The 26206-nt window shown below is 36.2% G+C and overlaps 1 protein-coding gene across 1 annotated transcript in view; it reads right to left on the bottom strand.

Moving 5' to 3' along the window:
* The window catches only part of LOC149241497 (calcium-transporting ATPase 8, plasma membrane-type-like), a 163298-nt gene that overhangs the window by 92545 nt on the left and 44547 nt on the right, over positions 1-26206 (bottom strand). Inside the window, exons 2-12 of the mRNA XM_089370565.1 lie at positions 21267-21337; positions 20980-21063; positions 20812-20889; positions 20636-20707; positions 20409-20492; positions 20230-20312; positions 20021-20129; positions 19834-19889; positions 19677-19719; positions 19508-19591; positions 19213-19350 (exon numbers count right to left, since the gene is read on the bottom strand). Coding sequence (XP_089226691.1) covers positions 19213-19350; positions 19508-19591; positions 19677-19719; positions 19834-19889; positions 20021-20129; positions 20230-20312; positions 20409-20492; positions 20636-20707; positions 20812-20889; positions 20980-21063; positions 21267-21337 — 902 coding nt within the window. The remainder of the gene's footprint in view (positions 1-19212; positions 19351-19507; positions 19592-19676; positions 19720-19833; positions 19890-20020; positions 20130-20229; positions 20313-20408; positions 20493-20635; positions 20708-20811; positions 20890-20979; positions 21064-21266; positions 21338-26206) is intronic.

The raw sequence follows: 26206 nt of genomic DNA, 5'->3' as shown, positions 1-26206 counted from the left end.
AAGGCTAGCACTGGTGCTGTGTTGATCTTCTCTTTCAGCGTGTCAAAGGATTTCTGTTGCTTTCCTCCCCACTGAAAGGCATGCTTCACACTTGTCAATGTGTGTAAGGGGGCTGCGATAATAGAGAATTTTGCAATGAACCTTCTCCAATACTGTACCACACCCAAAAATCTTCAAACCCCTATAACATTTGTGGACTTAGGCTAGTTCATAATCACATCTACTTTATAGGGAACTATTTTCAATTGCCCATTACCGACTATGTGACCTAAATAAACCAAAGAGGTCTTCCCAAACTCACACTTTGACAATTTTACATATAATTTTTTATTTTTCAGAACATCAAGAACTTTCTTCACATGACATACATGTTCATCCCATGTCCTACTACAAACAAGAATATTGTCCAGATATACAAGCACAACATTATCAAGAAAAGGCCTAAAAAAATCATTCATTACCCTCATAATCGTGGCCAGAGCATTGGAAAGTCCGAATGGCATAACCATCCATTCAAACAATCCCTGCTTGGTTTTGAATGCAGTCTTCCAAATGTCTTGTTTTGAAACTCTAACCTGGTGATATCCACTACACAAATCCAATTTTGGAAAATAGAAATCATTTTTAAACTGATCTAATACTTCATCAATGTAAGGGAGAGGGTATCGATTCTTCACCATAATTTTCTTTAGCACTAAATAGTCTACAAACATTCTCCATGTGTTGTCCTTCTTTGGCACCAACATGATTGGTGAGTCTCACAGAGAAGAAATCGTTCTGATGACCCCTTGACTTAGAAATTCTTGTACTTGTTTCTTGATCTCCTCCATCTCGATAGAAGTCATCCTATACATGCCAATATTCAGTAAAGGAGTAACTTGTTGTAAATGTATCTCATGTTGGATTTCCCATTTTGGGGGCAATCCTCTCGGTACCTGAAACAATCCATCATAGCTAGAAATAATTTCAAGCAATTTTTTTTATCATGAGGATCACAGCCTTTGAAAGCACTAGCCATCTTGGCCTCTTTCGCTCTCATTATCATGAGTAGGCACCCTTTACTGGAATTAACCAGTTTTTTAATTTGTCTTGTACTTACAAGGCTAGCACTAACTTTCGTATGATGAGATCTGACTATATATTCTATCCCGTCCTTCATGAGGTGGTATTTATTTTCGTGCCGAAAGAAAACTTCCTTTCTGTCATATAGATACAGACTTCCTTAGATGATTCCACAGATATCTAAAGGTAGAATATCTAACTCTACCTAATCAACTAATTTGGAAGCCATAAAAAATCTGGCCCTACACTACTTGGTTACTTGTAAATTTGCTTTATCACTTACCCAACCAAGCCGGTATGGATTCAGATGAGGCTTAGTTTTGAGGCCTAACTTTTTAACTAAGGACTATGAGATTAAGTTTTCTTGGGAACCTGAGATGAACATAGTTTCCACCTTTGTTTGTTTTATAATAACCCTAATGTGGAATAATTCAATTCTCTTTCGCTCATTACTTACAGGCTCATTCAAATAACTAGTAATTACATTTGAATCAGAATTATTACTAACAGAAAGAATACCTCTTGCATCCACAGCTATGATCAATGTCTCGTTGTCGGAATCTAATCCAAGGTCCTGCTGCATTGTTGTCACTGTCTTCTGCTTCCCCTTTCCACTGAATCTCTTTGGTCTCAGCTCCAGATGTAGATTCCAACAATGGTCCTTGTCATGACCTTATCTCTTGCAATGCGTGCAAGATAGTGTTGCTCCATCCTCTTTCTTGGCTATGATGGTCTTCTTATCCTTCCCCTTACCTTTCTTCTGGAATTTTCCATGTTGAGGTTTGAACGATGTTTTCTTATATTGATCATATCTGTCATTCTTGCCTTAGATTTCAAGATGAATGGCCTTTACGCTAGTCACATCAATCGTAGTAGGCTCAAACAATAACAGTGAGTGTCTTATGTAACTATGTAACGCACCAACATACTTAGTTATAGTCTCGGGCGAATCTAATGAGATGCTCAAATTCAATGCTTATTTCCAAAATTCTTCAGTGAATCTTTGCACATTTTGGCCTTTACCTTGCCTTAGATATTTCCATTCCATTAGTGCCTTTTGTTTATAACCCAAAGGGTAAAATTGGTCTTTCAATGCAGAAATAAAATTGGACCAAGATGAAAGAAGGTTACCCAAATTTTTGCTGCCCTTACGCAACTTTCCCTCCCACCAAATGAGAGTGGTGCCACTCAGCCAAAGAGATGCTAACTTGACCTTTTCCTCATCTTCTTCAATCTATTGAATACGACAGTAAACCTCCATCTGTCTTATCCAATTGTTAATTTTTTCTACACTACACTCTCCATTGTACATGGGTAGGTCAAACTTTAAATCTAGCTTGAAGAATGGTTTCTTAGATGTATGGTTGGAATCACGATTAGAGTGATGAGAAATATCACTTGAATAAGGAGATTGAGGAGGCTCTTCTCCACCACCTTCATGATTTACTGATCCATTGTCATCAACATCTTACTTGTCGTGCCCAAGTGCCTTCTCATACTCTAAAAACAGCTTGTCCACATTCTCTGCCATATTGTAGAATAACTTGTAGTAATTCTATTCCTCTTCCCAATGAGCTCCTTCATCGACCATGTTTCTTCTTCATTGTGCATGTCCTACTTTGGGATGAAAGGACTTAAGCTTTCCTTCACCTTTTCACAACTTGTTTTGAGTTAGTATATACTCATGCAATTCACATCGATAAAGACCAACTCTGATACCAAACTTGATCCAAGATCTTTTACTTATAGATGCATCAAAATTACATGTACTAGAGCTTATTAACCATGGAACTTAAAAGAACATAAAGCAATGCGGAAATAACAAGATTAGAATGAAACCATGACACAAAGATTTGATTACAGAGTTCATCCAATTTGGGCTATGTCTTCAGACCTTTCTTAACAGTGGGGAGGCCTTCATTCATTAAGTGACATAAAAAGAGATAAAAGTACAAGCAACATTCATTGAACACCTTTATGCCTCCAAGCTAGAACATGGACAAAGAATGGAGATCCCAAATTTAGAAATAGACAGTACCACTGAAATCCTGGTGAAAAATCATGTAGAATCGCCTATCCGAAGACCCAATTCAGAGAAATGAAGCTTTTGCACCCTCTCAGAACCTCCCTACTACTTAAGGCGAGGTTTTGGCCTACTGTCAATTCGGGTTACTATTGTACACAATAGTTTCTGAACTGCTATGCCAGTCTCTTCCTTTTTCCCTGTGCAGACCATCCATTATATAACCTTGATCAGTCGATTCCTAAATCCCTGGTAGTTCTAACAGAGGACAAGTTTAACAATGGTTCATTTCCATCAGAGGATCTCGGGCCTAGAATAATACACGGTAAAAGCTTGTTTAAACATAGCATAAACCTCTTAACGCATGTTAATCCCTTAACTTGGCAGTTTTAACATCGACAGAAATAATCCATCGATACCCATAGCCTCATCGCACATCACAATCAATGTTTTCAATTGACGGATAGTCTTGACCTTTGTGACAAGCGACCTACGATAACGATGGACCTGATGGGCTATTAAACATAATGTATAATATATCGGATCTAAAAACCATCACAAATAGAAAAGAGTGGGAACCGACGAGTCTTATTGTTTGTGAATGCGACATGTACAATATGCGATTACGAAATCACAATCGCATCCCTGACTGCCAGGGCCTGATTATGTAACTCTTCCCCTTTGCGATGTGCGATCACATCGCAACCTTGATCCTGCCGGGGCCAATTCTTTACCACCGACCTCTTTCGATCTGCAATTACAAAATGCGGGACCAATGGTAGCCTGCCACTTGGTGCTTCCCCATTTGCCGAAGAATTCTACCACGTCACCTTCTCCTGCCACCTGTCCAAGTCAAACCTGAACTTTGATTTGCTCTAACTTCTTCATATGAGCTTAGATTCGAGTGTTGTTCACATCGTTAGAATCAGGATGACGAGCACTTCGATCCAATGCTAAGTTTATCTAGATTCTGTCACTTTGAGTTTTGATCCTTTTTACCATCTCACTGGTACTTTTTAAAGATCCACCTAGATCACGAAGTTAGTTGGTTTTGGCTTAGATGGTGCATCTTCCCTGAGGGGTATTCATGAAGGTTTGTCTTATGAGCTTCATCGAGCTTGTCTTCATTTATTAGATATCTATTACATAACTCATAGGGAAGCATTAGAAGCCAATGATGCTTCATCTCATTTTTTAGAGTTGCAATATATTGACAAATTTGTAAACAAAATTTGTTCATGGCTTGGGAAATCAACTAAAAGACACAGAGAATTAAAAGAGGTAATGGAATCATTTCAAATCAATAAGTTAGAAGTTTTACAAATTTATCAAATTAGGTAGCTCTATAGATGAAAGGTCATGGAAAGACTTGTTAAGCTCATGCTTTGTTTGTTAAATAATAGGGAGTTAGGGGAGAAAAACATATATTAGTTGGAAACAATATTTTGTTGGAATTTGACAACTAATTGTGTAAATATGTGTAAAAATTGTATTTGCTGCCAAGTTGGTTTTATACCAAAACAACAGTTATGTAACGGAGGAGGCTCCTATAAAATGATGAATGCCCAAACTATTGTAAGTGTGGAGAACAATTGTTGATTTAATATAAAATCTAATCCCTTGCCACATGGATGTTTCCTTGACACCCTGTAAAGGTTTTACCACGTAAAAAACATTTTTCTTTTTTAATTGTGCCTTTGCATTCAGTTTTATTTTTACATTTCTTGTTTAATTAACTGCTTGGCGAACAAGTCGTATAAGAGCCATTGAGTTGAGTTGAGAAAACTAGGAGCCCTCGAAGAGAGACACTGCGTGGAAATTGCTGAAGAAAAAGAAACCCGTATTTATTTTTTATTTTTTATTTATTTTTTTTTGCAGCAACTAAAGAAAATGAAAACTATTTTTTTGTGCAGCTGTTGAAGAATAAGAAACCTGTCATTTTTTGTTTAAGTTGCTAGTTCAACAAGGAGCAGCTGCTGAAGAATAAGAAACCCGTCATTTTTTGTTTAAGCCGCCAGTCCAACAAGGAGCAACTGCTGAAGAAAAAAAAGGGTTCATTCCCGTCATTCCAACTGGTTGAAGAGTTTGAAGAGTTCGAAGGGAGAAAAGGCTTTTTCTTTATTAGCACCGGTTGAAGAGTTTGAAGGGAGTGACGAGCACCGTTTGGGTTTGGAATAGTGCACCCAAAATCGAAGAGCTCATGCCCACGTTGAAATTTTCCACCTGAGAAAGCCATTAAAATAATTTGAGCCCATTTGGAAGTTTAAAAAGCAGAGCCGTGATGCTGGAGACAAAAAAAAATGTTGCCATTGTCAAGAGAAGGAGCCTGATCGGTTTTTGAAAGGAGAAGAGTTGTCATCGCTGCTGCTATTGAGGAAGAAGGTTGCCGCAAGAGTTGAAGCCACCATTTTTTTTTTAAATCAGTCAGTGCTAGAGACAGAGCCATTTTGTTTGCCTACCTGAGTCCGTTGAATTCCACTGGAGGAGCAGCCTACTGTCTGAGGGTTTGGTGAAAACAGAAAGAAAAGAAAAATTTGTTGAATGCAAATTTTTTTTTTTTTGGTAGGGTTTCTTTGGTTGAAAAAAAAAGGAAGGAAATTTTTAAGGAGCAGTGAAACTGATTTTTTTTCCTAAGTAACTGGAAAATTGGAAAGGGTTGAAGTGGGTTTGAAGTTTTTTTGGTGAAAATTCTGGAAATTTTTTGGGGTCAATTTCAGAAATCAGAAATGTTTTTTTTTTAAATAATTGAATCAAGAAGAAGGAAGAGAATCAGGATTTGTTTTGAAATAGAAATTGAATCTAAAAGTGAACCCTTAGTTGGAAGAACCCTAGGAAGAAAATCTAGAAGCAAATTCATTTTTAACCCTATAGGAAGAAAATGGCCAAGATGACGAAAGAAAAGTTCGAGGTGGAGAAATTCACTATCAAGAACAGTTTTTCTCTATGGAAACTGAAAGTTAAGGATTTGCTGGTGCAGCAAGGGTTGCACAAAGCATTGGATGGGGCAAATAAGAAACCTGTTAGCATGACAGATTCGGACTAGGAGGACTTGGATGCCCGAGCTCTCAGTACCATCAGGTTATGCCTGGCAGATGAATTTCTCTTCAACATTGTTGAAGAGAGCACAATGACATGTTTATGGGAAAATTTGGCAAAACTATATATGACAAAATTGTTAACCAATAGAATTTATTTGAAATGACAATTGTATAGTTTACGGATGAAGGAGGGTACAAAAGTTGCAGAACATTTAAATATTTGTAATACACTTATATGCCAATTATCAGATATGGAAGTTAAAATTTAGGAAGAATACAAAGCTATAACCTTGTTGGGTTCTCTTCCCGAGTCATGGGACCACTTCATAAATTCAATCAGTTTGAGCACTACTGATTCTTTGAAATTTGAATCAGTTGTGGGAGTTCTCTTGTCTGAAGAAGTATGAAGGAAATCCAATACTAAAACAGCTACATCAAAAGCCATGGCAGCTAGAGGATGGTCAAAGGAAAGAGGAGAAAAAAAGGGGATCTTCCAGATCAAATAAAAGGGAAAGAAGTGTAAGGCAAAATGTTGGCTCTGCAATAAAATTGGAAACCTTAAGAAACACTGTTGGAAACGAAAAGAGTTTGATAACCCGAAGAAGGAAGAAAATTAGGTTGATTTAGGTATGATCAATGAAGTTTTATCTGATGAAGAATTATATATGATAGATGAAACTTTACCTGTATGTAATGTCTCTCATTGTTTTGAAAGTTCACTGTTAGACTCTGGTACTTCTCATGTTATATACCTAGGGGGGATAATATGGGGTACCAAGGGAGGTACCCAAGGTAATAATGTAATAATGGGATGGGCCATAGTAATAAATAAGGTGGTTAACCCATATCATGTAAGGGACCACAAGTAGTTAATAATAATGTAATGGGCCCATGGTATTAGTTGATGGTATGAGGGAACCATGGTAATGACCCATGGTATTGTATGTATGAGGCCTATATAGAGGCTAGAGACTCCACATGGAGAATAGTGAAGGAATATTGTATGAACAGGCATATGGCTTGTGGAGTGTTCTTCTTCCTTAAGGAGTGAATGTATGGTGTTGCCCTACCTTAAGGGTTTGATCTATAAAGAATCATTTCATATTATTTCTGGGTTTCTTTGCATTATATTATATCTTCATATCAGATCTATAATATTCTTGGGTTAGATTAATAAAGAAGCATTTATCTATATTCGATCCTGTTATTTTTGGGTTTATTTCTATTCTCATATACTTTTGGGTTAGATCTATAACAAGTGGTATCAGAGCATTTTCTTCACAAGTGGTATCAGAGCTATAAAAAGTGGTAGCAGAGCTACAACAAGGGGTATCAGAGCTACAACAAGTGGTATCAGAGCACTTTCTTGGGCACAAAAGTGGAGATTTTTTTTATTTTTTGCAGGGTTTCAGGGGCGGCGACTTTGCAGATCTGATCTGTACATTTTGGTGCAAGATCTATAAAATATAATTATAGATCTGGATTCTTTGTGAAAAAATAGTCGAATTCAAAAAAAAAATCAGTTGAATTGGAGTTCGGATGAAGGAGATACCGTTGATCTAAAAATCAGTGGGGTTGCAGACAATTTTTCAGGGCAGCGAGTTTGCGGCGCAGATCTGGACGTCTTGGTGCATGATATAAAAAACATAATTGCAGATCTAGATTCTATGTAAAATAATACCCGATTTCAAAAAAAAAATCGGTCGAATCGGAGTCCGGATGAGGGAGATATCGCTGATTTAAAATCAGCTCTTTTTTGCAGAAATTTTGGGGACGGCGAGAGAGTTGCAGCGCAGATTTGAAATTCTAGTGCCTGGATCAGGATTTCTATCACATGGGCAGATGCAGAATGGTTGTTCCATTTCCAAAAACAGGTCATAATAGGGATTCTGAGCAATATTAATAGAACTGTGACAATTTCAAATTTTCTCCAAGTAAGTGAATTTTTTCAAAACCCTCTTCATGGCGACTCTATGTTTTACAGGAAAAGATAATGGTCCTACTATTGAAGAATTCATACAAAGAATAAAGTCCAAATATGGGATATGTTGGAAAGCTATAGTACGGCTTAATTTGACAGAAGAGGCTGACAAATGGTGGAACTCACTTGGCATCAAACAGTTGGACGACTTGTCGGATAAAGAATTTGAAAAACTCTTTGTGGACAAATGGTCTTGTGCTATAAAAAAGAATGAGAAACGTCAGGGGTTATGTCCTACTGGTATATCCTTATTGCAGGTTCATGGATTGATTCAGAAAGAGAAGATCATTGTTTCTATCAATCCTAGTGGTAAACATAATTTTATCAATGTTAATTTGGCAAAAAAATTGCAAGTCCCAGCAAAACATATTGAAAATACACAGGTTGATGATAAGGATGTTCAAATTTATAAGGATTTGAAACTTTCTATGGATAAGTATGTGTTTCATGGTGATTTTTATGCTTCAGATATGGATAACATGGATGTTGTTTTGGGATACCCTTGGATGGAATTAGTGGGTACTATAAATATTAATGTGCAGAAGAAATTCCTGAAGCTCTGGTATAAAAAGAAGAAAATTACATTACAGGATATTTCCATTAATAAGCAGGTAGAGTCCAAGGAGGTTGAAGCAGAAGATGTTACAGGGACTGACATATCAGATGATGAGCAGTTGATGGTCGACAATCAAACACAAACAGAGGTTGAAGCCGAAAAGGTAACAGGTGCTGACACATCTGATAAGGGTTCAGTGGTTGAAGTCATATTGGAAAAGAAGACACAACAACAGGCACCACAGCAGGGTGAATTAAAGAAAAAGACATCGTGGATTAAAACTTCAACATATCATCACCCACATCACCCCGCAAGACAACCATCAATATGGAAACCAAGTAGTCACATGACGGATAGCGAGGAGAGAAGATCCACCCACTACACATCAACACAGAAGAGCTGCCACGGTCAACTTCCATCTCAAGCGAGCGAGGCACCAGCGAAATCGAGGGTTCACCTTTCTCTTGGATGGCTAGATGCACGTGCATGGTATCAGTGGACTACTCTTTTGAGTAGATCTTATTATTTGTGTTCTTCCCATGTTTCGGGGATGAAACATGCTTAGGGGGGTGGAATGTTATATACCTAGGGGGATAATATGGGGTACCAAGGGAGGTACCCAAGGTAATAATGTAATAATGGGATGGGCCATAGTAATAAATAAGGTGGTTAACCCATATCATGTAAGGGACCACAAGTAGTTAATAATAATGTAATGGGCCCATGGTATTAGTTGATGGTATGAGAGAACCATGGTAATGACCCATGGTATTGTATGTATGAGGCCTATATAGAGGCTAGAGACTCCATGTCAAGATAGTGAAGGATTATTGTATGAATAGGCATATGGCTTGTGGAGTGTTCTCCTTCCTTAAGGAGTGAATGTATGGTGTTGCCCTACCATAAGGGTTTGATCAATAAAGAAGTATTTCTATCTATTTCGATTTTGTTATTATTGGGTATATTTGTTATTTCTCTTATATTCTGGGTTAGATCTACAACATCTCATCAGATGCGTCCACACATAAATTGGTTTACTTCATATGGAAATGTAAATGGTAGTTATGTGTTTATGGGTAATAATGTCTCATGTCAGACTGTTAGGATGGGAAATATCAGGATTAAGATGTATGATAACACAGTTAGAACATTAACTAGTGTTAGACATGTACCTGAGTTGAAGAAAAAAGTGATTTCTTTGGGAGTGTTGGATTTGGATGGTTATAAGTTTATAGGTTAGAATGGAGTGCTAAAAGTCTCTAAATATGCCCTAGTTGTTATGAAAGCAGAAAAGGTTGGAAATCTTTATAGAATCAAAGGAAGTACTCAGGTCAATGAAGCAACGATTGTGTCAGCGAAAGAAGAAGAAGGTACTTGCCTATGGCATCAGTGATTGGGTCACATGAGTGCAAAATGTCTTTAGGTACTGATGAAACGTAAATCACTTCCTATTTTCAAATCCTTGAAGTTGGATTTCTGTAAAAATTGTGTGTATGGAAAACAGTGTAAACAAAGATTTAAAATTGGAAGTCATAATAGTAAAGAAATTTCGGACTATATTCATTTTGATTTGTGGGGACCAACTCTTGTTGTATCATATGGAGGTGCTTTATATTTTTTAATGTTTATTGATGATTTCTCCTGTAAAGTTTGGGTCTTTATGTTGAAAAAGAAAGCTGATGTATTCAATGTCTTTAAACAATTTAAAGCAATGATAGAAAAAAGAATAGGAAAATCAATTAAATGTTTAAGAACTGACAATGGTGGTGAATTTACTTCTCTAGAATTTGAACAATACTGTAAATATGAAGGAATTGTTAGACACAAAACTATTGTTTATACTCAAAAAAATGGTGTTTCTGAACATATGAATCTGACTCTTATGGAAAGAGCCAGAATCATGATCATAAATGCTAATATGCAAAAGGAGTTGTGGGCAGAAATAATATCCATTGCTTGTTATTTAGTTAACAGGTCACCTTCAGTAGCAATTAATTGTAAAATTCCTGAAGAAGTTTGGTCAGATTAGTCTTGTGATTATTCACGTTTAAGGATATTTGGTTGTGATGCCCATGCTCTTATTCCTAAAAATCAACATTCAAAATTAGATCCAAAATTGAAATGTTATGTCTTTGTTGGGTATGACTATGCAGTGAAAGGATACAGGTTGTGGGATCCTATGTCGCAAAATATAGTCATTAGTAGAGATGTAACATTTGATGAATCTTCTCTTTTAAAATCAAATGTTGAAAGAATTGAACATGAACAGGTATCTCCAAATCAACAAATTCAGTTGGAGGCTAGACCTTTTTTTGAAAGTCAAAAAGAATGAGAGACTTCTGGAGGAAAAGGTGATGAATATACAAAGGAAGTTGTTGAAGTTTCTGAACCAGTTCAGCAAACAGTCACTCTAAGAAGGTCTACAACGGAAAGAAAAACTCCCAAAAGGTATGAATATTATACTTCATCTTTTTCTTTGATTACTAAAGATGGGGAACCTTCTTGTTATCAGGAAGTAGTATATGATACAGATAACGGAAAATGGAAAACGGATATGGAAGAAGAAAAGGATTCCTTAGCCAAGAACAATACCTGAGATCTTGTAGAACATCCTGAAGGGAGAAGAGTTGTTGGATGCAAATGGGTCTTCAAATTGAGACAAAACGTTGATGGAAGTATCGAAAGGTATAAGGTGAGACTTGTAGCAAAAGGTTATTCTCAGGTTTAAGATATTGACTTTCATGATATTTTTTCACCAGTTGTAAAACTTGTTTCTATTTGTACTGTGTTGGCACTAACTGCATTACTTAACCTTGAGTTAGAACAGTTAGATGTTAAAAAAACTTTTCTATATGGTGATTTGGATGAAGAATTATATATGGAACAACCATAAGGTTTTGTACAAGGTTGCAACAGAAGATTAGTTTGCAAGCTCATGAAATCATTGGATGGCCTGAGGCAATCTCCCAGGAAATGGTACAAGATGTTTGACTCCTTCATGGTGAGCCAAAACTTTATTAGAAGTGAGTATGATCATTGTGTATACTTCAAGAGTTCCAGTGGCATATTCAATCTTAGTTTTTTATGTTGATGATATGCTTATTGCAAGCAAAAGCATGGAAGTGATCAATAGGTTAAAGGCTCAGCTCTCTAGGACATTTGATATGAAGGATCTTGGAGCAGTGAAACATATCTTGGGCATGGAGATACACAGAGACAGGAAAAATGGTAAGCTTTGGTTATCACAACAGAAGTATGTGGAAAGAGTACTTGAAAAGTTCCGTATGAACAGTGCAAAACCTATTAATGTTCCACTAGCTTCCCATTTTAAGATTTCTTTGGTTTTGAGTCCTAGAACTGATGAAGAAAAGTAGTGTATGTCTCATGTACCATATGCAAATGTTGTAGGAAACTTAATGTATGGAATGATATCTACAAGACCTGACACTTCACATGCAATTGGAGTTGTCAGCAGGTTCATGGCAAATCTAGGTGAAGAACGTTGGCGAGCAATGAAATGGGTGCTACGATATCTAAGAGGCACAAGTGACCATTGCATAATCTCTAATGGTAGTGAAGGATCATTCTGCGGATATGTAGATGCTGATTATGCAGGCGATTTGGACAAAATGAGATCTACTACAGGTTATGTCTCTACTCTTGCAAGTGGAGCAATTATTTGGATGTCAAAGCTTCAAGAAACAGTTGCGTTTTCCACTACCAAAGTAGAATATATAACTTCTTCAGATGCTAGTAAAGAAGCAATCTAGTTAAATGGTCTACTTGATGAGATTGGAAGGATGTAGGGGAGAGTGAATGTACTTTGTGACAGTCAGAGTGCTATTCACTTGGCTACAAATCCAGCTTATCACAACAAGAATAAGCACATTGATGTAAGGTATCATTTTCTGAGACATGTGATTGATGGCAAAAAAGTAGCTCTTAAGAAGGTCCATACACGGGAAAATTGTGCAGATATATTTACGAATTCAGTTACAATAGAGAAGCTGTGATGGTGTTTAGCTTCTCTTGGCTTGCAGAAGAGATGATGAATGGGCATGGGCAAGGGATTAGGAAAATTGTTGTCAAGGTGGAGTTTGTTGGAATTTGACAACTAATTGTGTAAATATGTGTAAAAATTGTATTTACTGCCAAGTTGGTTTTATACCGAAACAACAGTTATGTAACGGAGGAGGCTCTTATAAAATGATGAATGCCTGAACTATTGTAAGTGTGGAGAATAATTGTTGATTTAATAGAAAATCCAATCCCTTGCCCCGTGGATGTTTCCTTGACACCCTGTCAAGGTTTTACCATGTAAAAACATTGTGTTTTTTTACTTGTGCCTTTTCATTCAGTTTCATTTATACATTTCTTGTTTAATTAACCGCTTGGCCAACATATTTCAAGGGCATTTTTGCATCCATCTACTTGCAGATGTGCTCATTGAATTAAATAAATTGAATCAAAAGTTCCAAGAGGACCCTATTGATATTACATCCATTAGCACTACTTTAGATGTTTCTATTAGCATGTTTCATAAACAATTTTTGGGAAACCTTTTGGGTTAGGTGCAATGTGCATATCCTCTTTCTTAGTTAAAGCACAAGGAGAAACTTTTGAATTTGTAGATAGCACACGTATGGTACATTTACATAAATTGAGGTTTGAAATGTTTTCAAAGATGCAAAGATTGGGGAAACTAAATAATTGTATTATTTTGGGAAAATGTTTTTTTGTAAATGTGATTGAATCTTTAGATAGGAGATTCACAAATTTACATATATTTAATGTTGCTAAGTTTTCTAGTCCTTGACATTATTATGAAGAATTGACTATTGGAAATAGCAACAAGAAATGCTAAAAATAACATTGCTATAAATAGCATTTCTGGATATACTCCAACTCTGTTGGAAATAATAAAAAAATAGAAATGCTAAAAATAGCATTGCTATAAATAGAATTTCAAGATATATTCCAATTTTTATTTGTCCTTCAATCAAAATTGAGAATTAAAATTTGAATTTAGTCTCACTAGTTGTTTGAAAATTAATTAATTAATTCATCTTGAGCTAACTAGTCAGAGAAGATCAAACATGAAGTCTTTGTGAAGACATGCAATAGTTATCCCTTTGATTGAGGAAGTTATCTCTTAATTAAGGAGATAACGATGAGTTGTAATTAGTTAGCTCAGTTAACTGAGTTAAGTCCAGTTAGATTAGTTCCAAACAGTTTGTGGAACTAATTGTAAGCTCAGTTAGTTAATGCATGCATGCACACAACTAGTGTTGTCCAGATAAATGAATATTCTCTCATAAATAACTCATGCATGTCAGTTCAGACAGAGACCCAGTTGAAATTAAAGACAGGGACATTGTACTATCAGTTGGAGGAATTTTCCTATAAAGAAAACTCATCCATGCAGAAGGAACTAACTCCTTCAGGATTGCGTAGTTAATTCAGAGGTCAGTGTTGTATGTGAGGTGAGAATCACATAAGTTGCAGCTGGAGGACCCAAGAGAAACTACACAAGGAAATAAGAGGCTTAGAGGACTAAAGGAAGACACAGGTGTTGTCTATTCTGTCTATGAGAAGCAGTGAAGGATTGTACTGAGAGCTGGGTAGCTTGTGAGGTAAAGCTTTGTGTAGTCCTCAGATATTTCCACTTGTACGATGATACAAATAGCGGGGTTTTTAGCTAAGGCTTTCCCCAAAGTATTCTTCTGTGTTTCATATGTATGATTTCTTCTTCTCTGTTATATGTGTTCCAATTGATCTTTCTCAAATTGATTAAGCTTCCACAAATTTTGATAGTAGATGTAGATCAAGTATTTTGCTTTAGTAAATTGCATTATTAGGTGATCTATAGTGGGAATTTCTACATGGTATCAGAGCTAGCTGATCCATAGAGAAATTTCTACATGGTATCAGAGCAAAGTTGATCAAAGCAGAGAACAATATACAAAGAAGGGAGAAGTTTGAAGTTTGAAGTTCTTGATTGTAGGTACATAATCAATTTCCTATCACATTTCAAAGTTCATGAATGGCGTTCAATGGCTTGAGACTCGAGTATGCCCTAGATGGTAGCTCGAATTACATAGCCTGGAAGGATTGCATGGAAGCGATATTAGAGGACAATGGTTTGAAGGACTTCATTGATTAAGAAGTCTCCAAGCCAGCAGCAACTAATGCCCAAGAATTGACGAAATGGAAGAAATGTGTGGCGAGAGCGAGGAGGATTCTTTTGGAGGGATTTCGAGACCACATTGTCTCAATTCTACATGGGAAGGAGACACCATTTTCAATGTGGAAGATATTGAAGGATCTATATCAGAACAACAACGACCAGAGGAAGCTAGCGCTGAAGGACAAGCTTCGGAAAATCAAGTGTGAAAAGGGCGACACGATCTCTACATATCTAAACAAGCTCACCACCTACAGAGATGAGCTTGGAAGTGTAGGAATCACGACAACCGATGATGATATAGTGAGTCTTTCTCTCTTCGGTCTTCCTAAGAGCTGACATAGCTACCAGGACTTAGTGAATGGAAGAGAGAAACTGCTAGATTGGGAACAACTGTGGTCGGATCTGATGCAAGAGGATATCAGGAGAAGCACCAGAGATGGTTCTTCATCCAAGGAGGATGAAGAAAATCTAGCCTTAGCCAGTACAGTAAGGAAAGGGAAGGAGAAGGATTCTTATTCCAAATCGAGTTCTTCCCATGGTGGGAAGAAGATTGACAAATTTAAAGTGTGATGCTTTAATTGTCATGAGGTGGGCCATTATGAAACTAATTGTCCATTGAAGAAATCTAAGAAGGGATCCTCGGAAGGATCTGAAGGTGAGGCATTGGCCTCTCAGTTCGAATTGGATTTTACCCTCATCACATGCATGGTTTCATCGATGATGGGTTGTGGTTGGTTTCTTGACAATGGAGCCTCATTCCACATGACCGGAGATAAGATTTTGTTCAATACCTTGGAGGAGAAAGACTTCCAGATGTGCATAGAGATGGGTAATGATGAAAGGTATAGTGTTTTAGGAGTGGGCATGGTTGCTTTTCAGAGGGAGCATGGAGCTCTCATTACCTTGACAGATGTGAAGTATGTGCCTGGACTGAAGAAGAACTTGGTATCGATCGTGATGATGGAGGACAAAGGCTACGATGTTGTCTTCAATAAGGGAAAGGTTTTCCTTAGACACATCACCACGGGTCAGGTGAAACAGATCGGTTCACGAGTCAAGAACCTGTATGTTCTTAAGGTTTAAGATGCATGTAAAGCCTTGAGGAGCAAGGAAAATGTTGGAGACTTGGTGGTTGAGAGGGAGAGTACTTTACCTCTCAACATGCAGTGCGAGAAGAAGTCTCAGACAATTGTGGAGCCACAATTGGTGAAGCAGCTTCAGGAGGTTGTGGAGTAGCCACAACTGGAGAAGTCATGAGGAGATCGAGTGGAGGCATCCACTCATGCAGATACCTCTAGTAGGGGGAAATTTTGAGCTAACTGGGCAGAGGGATCACATGTAGCCATACCTCTAAGTGTGAGGTGGGGCGATATGAAGTGATAATCCCAAGAGGGCTGAAATAGAGGTAGGATCCTTGAGGTACCCAACCTCTTTGATTAGACCTTGCTATGAGAACCTCGACGAGAAGTATTAGTTTTGGCTAAGTGGGTAGAGACAGATGCGGATGGAGCAACAGAGGGAGCTTCAGCATCAGAGGGTGTTTCTAGCCTAACAGGGAGGTCAGATGGGAGATCAGTCACTTACTTCTCAGTAACTGAGTTGTAGTGCAGCAGTGGGCAGCATGATGCAACATGATGAAAGGAGGTGCAGTGCAGATGCATGCTAGGAGATAGAACCAACAACAACATGGATGCAGCAGGAGGAATCAGTGGGATTGATGCAGTGAGAGATCAAAGTGATAGAGGCTAGAGGAGTCAGATAATGAAGAGCACAGAGGTGCAGAGTTTTCACTCGACAGAGGCAATATCAGTTAGAGACTTTGATGACAGATGCATCATACGGATTCAGGTTGTATATTTTTTGTTTCTAGAGTCGCTGGAGCAACAACACTTGAGAGAAGTGTTGCATGCACAACATTCCAAAGGTTCAGGATCGGGTTTAAGTTGAATGCCTTTCTTGTTGAGAGGGAGTGTTGAAAATAGCAACTAGAAATGCTAAAAATAGCATTACTACAAATAGCATTTCAAGATATACCCCAACTCTGTTGGAAACAGAAAAAAAAATGCTAAAAATAACATTTCTATAAATAGCATTTCGGGATATATTCCAATTTTGATTTTTCCTTGAATCAAAATTGAGAATTAGAATTCGAATTTAGTCTCACGAGTTGTTTGAAAAATAATTAATTAATTCATCTTGAGTTAATTAGTTGGAGAAAATCAAACATGAAGTCTTTATGAAGACATGCAACAGTTATCCCTTTGATTGAGGAAGTTATCCCTTAATTAAGGAGATACGGATGAGTTGTAATTAGTTACCTCAGTGAATTGAGTTAAGTCTAGTTAGATTAGTTCCAAACAATTTGTGGAACTGATTGTGAGCTCAGTCAATTAATGCATGCATGCATGCAACTAGTGTTCTCCAAATAACTGAATATTCTCTCATAAATAATTCATGCATGTCAGTTCAGACAGAGACCTAGTTGAGATTATAGACAGGGACATTGTACTATCAGTTGGAGGAATTTTCCTATAAAGGAAACTCATCCATGCAAAAAGAATTAACTCCTTCAGGATTGCATAGTTAATTCAGAGGTTAGTGTTGTGTGTGAGGTGAGAATCACACAGGTTGTAGTTGGAGGACCCAGGAGACACTGCGCAAGGAAATAAGAGGCTTGGCGGACTGAAGGAAGGCACAGGTGTTGTCTATTTTGTTTATGAGCAGCAGTGAGAGATTGTACTGAGATCTGGATAGCTTATGAGCTAAAGCTTTGTGTAATCCTAAGATATTTCCACTTGTATGATAATACAAATAGTGAGGTTTTTAGCTGAGGCTTTCCCCAGAGTATTTTTCTGTGTTTCATATGTATGATTTCTTCTTCTCTGTTATATGTGTTTCAATTGATCTTGCTCAAATTGATTAAGCTTCCACAAAGTTTGATAGTAGAAGTAGATCAAGTATTTTGCTTTAGTACATTGCATTATCAGATGATCTACAGTGAGAATTTCTACATTGACTGATAGATACTGTCAAAGAAAAAGAGGGTTGAAATGTTTATCTAAAAAATATAGTGTTGGGAAATCATTAGTGATTGCCCAACACTGCTAGATGTTTGTGTAAAATGGATGAATTTATTGAATGGTTTGAAGACTTTCCATATTTGATGCAATTAATTAAAACAATTAAGGAAAACTATTCACATTATCTCAACAAGCATAACAATGTATGAAAGAGGCTTCTAAAAATTAAACAAGATAAAAAATGATGATAGATCAAGACTTTCATTAGAGACACTAGATATGGATATGTTATTGTTTCTGTCTCTTAGTGCACCTCATGCTCTAAATGAAGTAGATTGGAATGCTATTTATGGTGTATGGAAACAAATGAAAACTAGAAACCCTTTTCCATTGGGCAAATAGATTTATATTTCCAATGATGCAATGATGTAAGGCTAGATACTTTTGAAGATCATCCAATGAATAGAAGAAACATATGTTTACCTTTTTTTAATGGAATTTGAGAAAAATGCTTGTTTATTTACTAAGTTCTATTGAAATTTTATAGTGTTTCAATGTAGTTACTCTTTAAATTTTTAAGATTTTATAGATTTAGAAAGACAAATCATTCAATGAATAGAAGAAACATATGTTTACCTTTTTTAATGGAATTTCAGAAAAATGCTTGTTTATTTACTAAGTCCTATTGAAATTTTACAGTGTTTTAATGTAGTTATTCTTTAAATTTTTAAGATTTTATAGATTTAGAAAAACACTATTTCATTTTGGCATTTTTTTATGAAGGGTTTATTTAATACGTACACTTGTCAATAGAAAGGCAATTTTTTGTTATAACTTTTCCTCTTCGAAGAGTTAGATGAATATACGAAAGATAGTTTTTTATAACTTTTCATCTTTGAAGGGTTAGATGAATATATACCCTTCCAAAATAAAATGACTAAACCACAATGATTTAAAATTAATTCTTACTCATAATATTTACGAGTTGAAAGGAATAAGCCCAGTTTGTAAATTCCAAGTCATTGAATTGAAAGGAATAAGCACACGTGTAAATTCCAAGTGACTTTATAAAAATAGATATCTTCAAATTTAACATTTTAGCATATTTAGTCGTACGGTTCTTGACAGGTGTATAATTTGAAGCTTCCAAGAAAAGATCAAGACAGAAACCAAGAAAGTAAGAGCTCACATGAATATCAAGTGTGAATTTAACAAACATTCTTAGAAGAGTTGCTTGTTTTGTTCACAATGCAATAAAAAACGAGCAATGTTGCAATGTTGATTTTTATCATCTTTTGGCCTCCCATTGTTTCTAATCGTAGATGTGTGCTTGGAAAGGTTTTACCTCAGGTTTAAAGACGCTCCCTGTAGTATTGTAGGAGATCCCCTCAATAAGAATGGATTTTACAACAGTGGGAAAACTTTCTGAACTGTCTGGTGGGTCTCTGATGTTGCCACCAACACATGCCTTAACAACTGTCATCTGCACACCAAGTATGATTTCTTATTTGGATGGGTTAAGGTTCACTTATAATTAATAACAAGATTGTAAACTGGGCCATGCCATTTTTTTAATATGGAAAAACACTAAAATGAGAAAGAATCACGCTCATGGATATTAAGCAATGACAATGACCCACCTGATTCATGGTCAGTGTCCCTGTTTTGTCACTACAAATTGTTGTAGCAGAACCCATAGTCTCACAGGCTGACAACCTTCGTACCTGCAATTCGTGGAATTTTTAAGATGCTGAAAACCAAGTAACCCATCAATCCATAGTAATAAATTATTTTGATTCAAATACTAACCAAAGCTTTGTCAACCATCATCTTCTTCATTGAATAAGCTAGACTGTCAATAAAATGAAGAGAAGACATGTTAAGAAAAGAACAGTAGCTCTCAATATTGCAACTAAATATTGATCTGAATAAGCTAAATCTTAAAAAATTCTGTGATGAATCCTACGTCAAGGTCACTGCCAATGGAAGTCCTTCTGGAACTGCAACAACAACAATGGTGACCTAGAAACAGATACTTTCATTAGTACTTCTCTTCATTACATTTTCATAAAATTCTTGGAAATGATTTTATAGAAGCCATCCATTCAAGCATAAGACTGACAAGATATTGAAGGTAGCGCATGCTGGCTTACCGCAATTGCAAAGATTTTAACAATTCCATCAATTGCATCTCCAACCTTAGTCTTTCCTGCTTGAAACATGGGTTTCCCATTGGAGTCTTCTGTATGTCCTGTAAAGAATCTGATAAAACAAAACACAAAGTACAGTCAGTACAGGGAACATATGACAGTGGAAAACACAAACAATTTAGAATAAAAAAATCAAGGGTAGTATCACTTACCTAATCAAGAGGATAACAAGGACTACAACTGCAACTGTAAGTCCAACCTTACCAATAAAAGTCGCAACACCATTGAGATGGACCTATTATAAACAAGACTCTCTGTGAGTGTTGAAGATGTGAAGTACCATTCACGGCACAGAATAGAATGCAAATTAAACGAGTTGGAGACGACAGACCTGTAAGGGAGTTTCTTCAGCATTATCCTCTGATATGCTAGCCATCAATACACCCCACTCAGTATTTAATCCCACACCAGTTACCTGAAATAAGGCATTATAACTTCAAACCAACCCCCTACTATCAAACAGAACAGAAAACAACATTGGTAGAGAAAAGTAATCCTTTCAATCACAATCAGGAATCATAACTATTTCCAAACGATTAAACAAACATATAAACTCACCAGCATGGTACCATAGCCATCCGCTACCTTACAGCCAGACAACATAAAGGGATTTTTCTGATTTTTATTGACCTATTAAGAAAAGGAAAGAGACAGTCATAGACTGATGCAAGTGTTACAAACTTTGCTTTGCTAATAGGCGAAGATGCAAAGATGCCAGCAAGAGAGGTACATACAAAGTTACTCTCCCCAGTCATACTAGATTCATCAATTGACAGGGAATATCCAGTAATAAGAATGCCATCTGCAGGGACCTGTAAAGAAAAGATGCGTCTTTCAGAACATGGTTATTCAATTTCTCAAATGAAACAAGGCATTGATGGCATTAGTACATTTTAAGATACCTGGTCACCAATATTGAGGGGTACAACATCACCAACAAGAAGACTGAATATGGAAACTTTATGTCTTCTTCCACCCCTTATCACCTAAAGACGCAATACCAAACAGTGTTTAGTTAGTTACAATACCAAAAAGCAAATCTCAAGCATTCTTTACGTCTTCTTTCTCCCTTCATCACCTAAAAAGGAAATACAAAATAGTGTATAATCACAATACCAAAAGGCAAATGTCAACCATTCCACGTATGTATATAGACAAAATCTGAGGCGGTTGGTGACAGGAGATGTACCTGAAGTTGAATGTCTTTCTTCACTTCATTCAGAGTTTGGAAATGAAGAGATTGTCTGTAATCACTGATTGCTGCAAAGAAAGAGACAAAAATATCAATGTGTTCATAAATAAATAAGTATATAGTGCAATAAGCAAGCATTGTGAATGAAATAAGATAATCTAATTCTTAAAAATAGGTAAATACAAAGTATACATTGGTACTGTTTATTCTTTGGAGATGACCCTAACATTCATAGACTTCTATATTTTTACCCTAGAGAAAATTGACTGGCTATTCCATTAACATATGGTACATGACACTAGTAAACAATGGAATGAATAGGAAAGAATCCGAGCCACTCTGTTACCAGTGATGTTGTAAAGAGTACCATGGCCATGATAGAGTTTGATTTTATAGCAAAACTTTTCAATACCTAAATGATAAGAATTTTCCAGACATATTACCATTAGAGGTTAATTTTATAACAAAGTTTTTCAATGCCTAAATGATGAGAATTTTCCAGACAGACATATTAACATTAGATGTTGATTTTATAGCAAAGTTTTTCAATGCCTCAGGGATGAGAATTTTCCAAACATATAACCACTTTGGGAACGGGTAATTTAAAAATGGAGTAAATTGGTATTGAAAGTCATGGATTTTCGGGTGAGATTTTGGTAAAATCTAGTAATTGTTTTGGAAATTCCATGTACAGTTGTCAAGTTTTAAGATTTTGGGTGTTCTAGAGGTTTTTGATAGTACTGAATCTCATTTTCACCATCAAAAATAAGATTCAAACACTCCTACCATCATATTTTTCAGGAAAAAAATCTGTCATTCCGGTCTCTGGGCCAATTTACTTCATGGGTAGACAACTTCTTTCCAAAAAATCTCATACTATTGTCTTTTTCTAAGATTTATATTTTGAGAATAAGAATCGGAAGTCAATTTTTTGACCTCTCAGCTAGTTATAAAATTCTGAAATATTCTTAAAATCTACCATTAATATAAATTCAAATTCCCAAATATTCTAGAATTCGAAAATGCCCCTTGTTTTTGAGTTATGATTTCTGGTAACTGTAAAACTATTAATAGACATAATTAACAAAAGTCTTATTTGGTGAGCTGCGGTGTGTTATATGTTTGTGCATGCGTGTTATATGTCAATAACATTTCGCGGCTTTACCTTCGAGGTTGGTATCAGAGGTCCGAAAAAACATGAACTTGTGTGAGCATTGGAGTGATCACATGCCTTGCTAAGTTGGGAAGGATGGTCATAAAGATTGCTAGGATCATGCAGGAGTAGATCCATGATGTTGTGATATTGTGGAGTAATACTAAACCAGAGGTGAGGCTTGGATTGCTACCATAGTTTGCAAAGAAACACTATAAGACCAAGAGATCACTCACTATGTAGATGTATGAAACAATGTATTGTTGAACAGTAGAAATACTCAATACACAACAGACTGTATTTAGATATATGTCCCATATATAACCATAACCAAACAAACATGAAGGCTAAGAAGATTTTGGAGAAGGTTGTGTTGCCCATGGAATCTAATTATTGTCGATAAATAGACATGGTGATGAGAGATATATTTTACCATCTTCTTATCAGTTGGGAGAGTAGAAACTCTTCATAGGCTTCAAACATTGTGTTGCAGTAGCACTCTGAATCATAGCTATCAAATTTGGTCGTATCGATAAAAATAATTTAGTGATTTGATTAGTGTGATGGTTTTTGATGGTCCATCAAACATATATCGACAATTTTCAGTCTTCGCACTTACTCCTCCCTCAGTAACTGCTCTAGATATGCATGGGAACACCTTTCCATATAAAAAGAAAGAAATCTATCATTGTTTTCTATAATCCTCATGCATATCTTTATTTCCTGTAATCTGAATGAATATATAAATATTAATATTCTGTAATAGAATCATCTAAATGAATATGTAAATATTAGTATTCTGTAATAGAATTGCTTTTTTATTACTCATATTTAAAAACCAATTACCAAGTTGATGCTTCATTTGGTAATGTCTCTATTGTCATAATTTTTTGAAAACCAAATGGAATATATGTAGTAATATGGATATTGAAAGCTTACCAAGCCTAAGCCTAATGATATATATGTAGCAATATAGATATAGAGAAAGCTAACCAAATTACCAAAAATACAAATTTTAATGTAATTAGTTATAAGAGAATATTAAAAATAGAGATAAATTTTAATAGATATGAATTTTTTTTCAATCCGAAGTTGAACTTGGTAACTATGTTATGAACTACTTTGTGGCTAAACAATGTTATTTAGAAATGATCCCTGACCTAACAGCATAAATGATCCCTAAAACATACGAGAATTAATAAGCTAAAAGTGACATTTATGGAGACTGCAAACAAATATGTGATATTGTTCTGTATTGCAGCAAAATACATGAGGAAATCAAGTAGCAGATGCAAAAAGTATCATCATTGTGTCGCGATTGACATAAGTACATGGTTTTTAAGGGTGTTATGGTTAACGTTGGTAGCATTAACTATTCATAGGGGACAATTACTGCATAGAGGCGATTTCGATTTAAATGTATCTAGAAATAATATGTAAAGATTTTCTGTAATGATAATGCATATAGATGTTATTCTATAAAGCGAACAACAAGATGTCAAAAAGACTCAAAATGTAGAATCAAATTGCAGACAAGATCTGGGAACACATAAATAGGAAAGGTATATTAGACAAGATAGATATAAATGATAGACATAAGAAGAAATGAACACAGTTAGGGGAGGGACACCATTTGTTGTGCATCCTCCCTGCCACAATGGCATTTGATGTGGAAATCGACTTAGCTGTAGTACGAAACCTGTCCAACAGATTGTGCCACATGTATAGTTTGGTGAGTGCATTAAATTGCCCCTTTAATGCTCTGTCTAGGGTTTCCTTCAGCTCGTTTTTTTCCATGACTTCGCCACCCTGTGCTATCTTGTTCGGGCCCGATGTGTGGGCACTGCACTCTGCCAACTATGGCTCCTCTTGTCTTTAGTACTAGTTCACCTATACTATCATTCTAGCACTGCTCACCAAGCATTGTTGTTTGGATAGGTTCGTTTCTTGTTTAGGGTTGCACCTGTGGTTGCTTTGCCTGGTTCGAGGGGGTTAAACAGTGTGCTTGAGGCCATTCATTGTGGTTCGTGGGGGATTTACAAATATGATTGTTGTTGTTTAGATTGTGCGGCATGTTGTTTGTGAAGGAGTCCTTGGGAGATTCGATTTAGTTTGGCAGTGGGCATGCAAGTTTCAAGGTCCATTCTGATAAATGGTTAAATTCATGGAGTTTTTTTGGGATTTTGCTGTAATTATTTTTGGGCTTCTGCCAAAATGCTAATTTTTTTGTGTTTGTGTTGCAGGTAATCTTTTTGGCTATCGCAGAAGCGGTATCGTGAGCTTTGAGGCGGGGTTTGGACATGGTGGTGGCTTCTACGCCTCTCCGATAGGATTCTAAATCCTACCAACGAAAAACTTTGTGTTTTTCAACACTTGAATTTGTTGTTGGGAATTTAGCTCTTGTTGCACTATTCAGCAGGGTTTATGGATTAGGGTAGGGTTCAAAAGGGTTTATGGTAGGGTTTATGACTAGATTTGACTTGTTGATGCTTTATTTGGCTTAATTGGCTTCATTTGGCTTAATTGGATTCATTTGGATTCATTGGGTTGCGAGGGTTTTCCCGGATACAATGGTCTCATCGCCCATGCACTTTGTTTGTCTGGTTTGTGGGGTCTTGTTTGTCTGGTTATTCATGAAGTTGTGGCTCAGAAATAAGTTTGGTTATTCTTGGCCTCATTGGTCTGTGAGGATTTTCTCAATGTAATGGTCTCACCACACATGCACTTTGTTTGTCTAGTTTGTGGGGTCTTGTTTGTCTGGTTATTAATGCATTTGTAGCTCAGAAATAAGTCTAGTTATTCTTGGCTTCATTGGGTTGCGAGGGTTTTCCTAGCTACAATGGTATCACCGCACATGCGCTTTGTTTGTCTAGTTTGTGGGGTCTTGTTTTCCTGGTTATTCATGCAATTGCGGCATGGAAATAATTCTGGTTATTCATGCAGTTGTGGCTCAAAAATAAGTTTGGGTCACTGTCAGCCAAAGACGTCACTGACTATAGCTTTTTGTCAAAAGAAGAATGTGTAAAGATAGGTTTTTTTCAAAAGAAGAATTTTTAAAGATGATACTTTAACTGTAATGCTCTGTTTCCAACATAACAACAATGTCTAGTTTTTACAGAGTGATAGAATTATTTCAAACATGTTTTATGCTTTGTGATAACGTTCTTGCATGGGATTTTCTCAAATTTGTTTTGATCTTATATGGAATCTTGCAGGAAATTAGGAATTTTTTTTAACATTTTTCATATCATATGAAATATGTTGTGCAATTGGTGATCTAATATGTTTGATTTTATATGAAATTATATGAGAAATTTGGGTTTAGGTAGTAGTTGGAACTATGATGGGAATCGAATATCAGATACCTTCTCTTTTTGTTTTGGTGATAATCTCACCAACATGCAAGTATTTAGTCTTTCCTTTTTTAATTTGGGAGTAGGAGATGGATTGTAGTTGCTTGGGGATGTCTCTGGTATTCTCTTGGCTTGTTGATGCTTCATTTTCTAATAAGGATTTTATACTATCGGAAGTGAATTTGTTTTCTTTTTTGTTCCAACATATCATGTAAGGTTCAAAAAATTCTTTTGGTCAATACTATATTCATTTGTTTATGTTTCAGCATTAGCTTTTTGTAAATTTGCAGTTTTCTTCTTTCAACAATTGTTTTTATCTTATATGGAATCTTGTAGGCAATTGGGGATTTTGTTTAACATTTTTCATATCATATGAAATCTATTGTGCAATTAGCGATCTAATATGTTTGATTTTATGAAATTATATGAGC

Source organism: Pinus tabuliformis, chromosome 8, assembly GCF_031772625.1.
Source record: "Pinus tabuliformis cultivar Carrire ecotype Pingquan chromosome 8, CPIR1, whole genome shotgun sequence".
Taxonomy (NCBI): domain Eukaryota; kingdom Viridiplantae; phylum Streptophyta; class Pinopsida; order Pinales; family Pinaceae; genus Pinus; species Pinus tabuliformis.
This window is presented reverse-complemented; position numbering and strand designations above follow the sequence as displayed.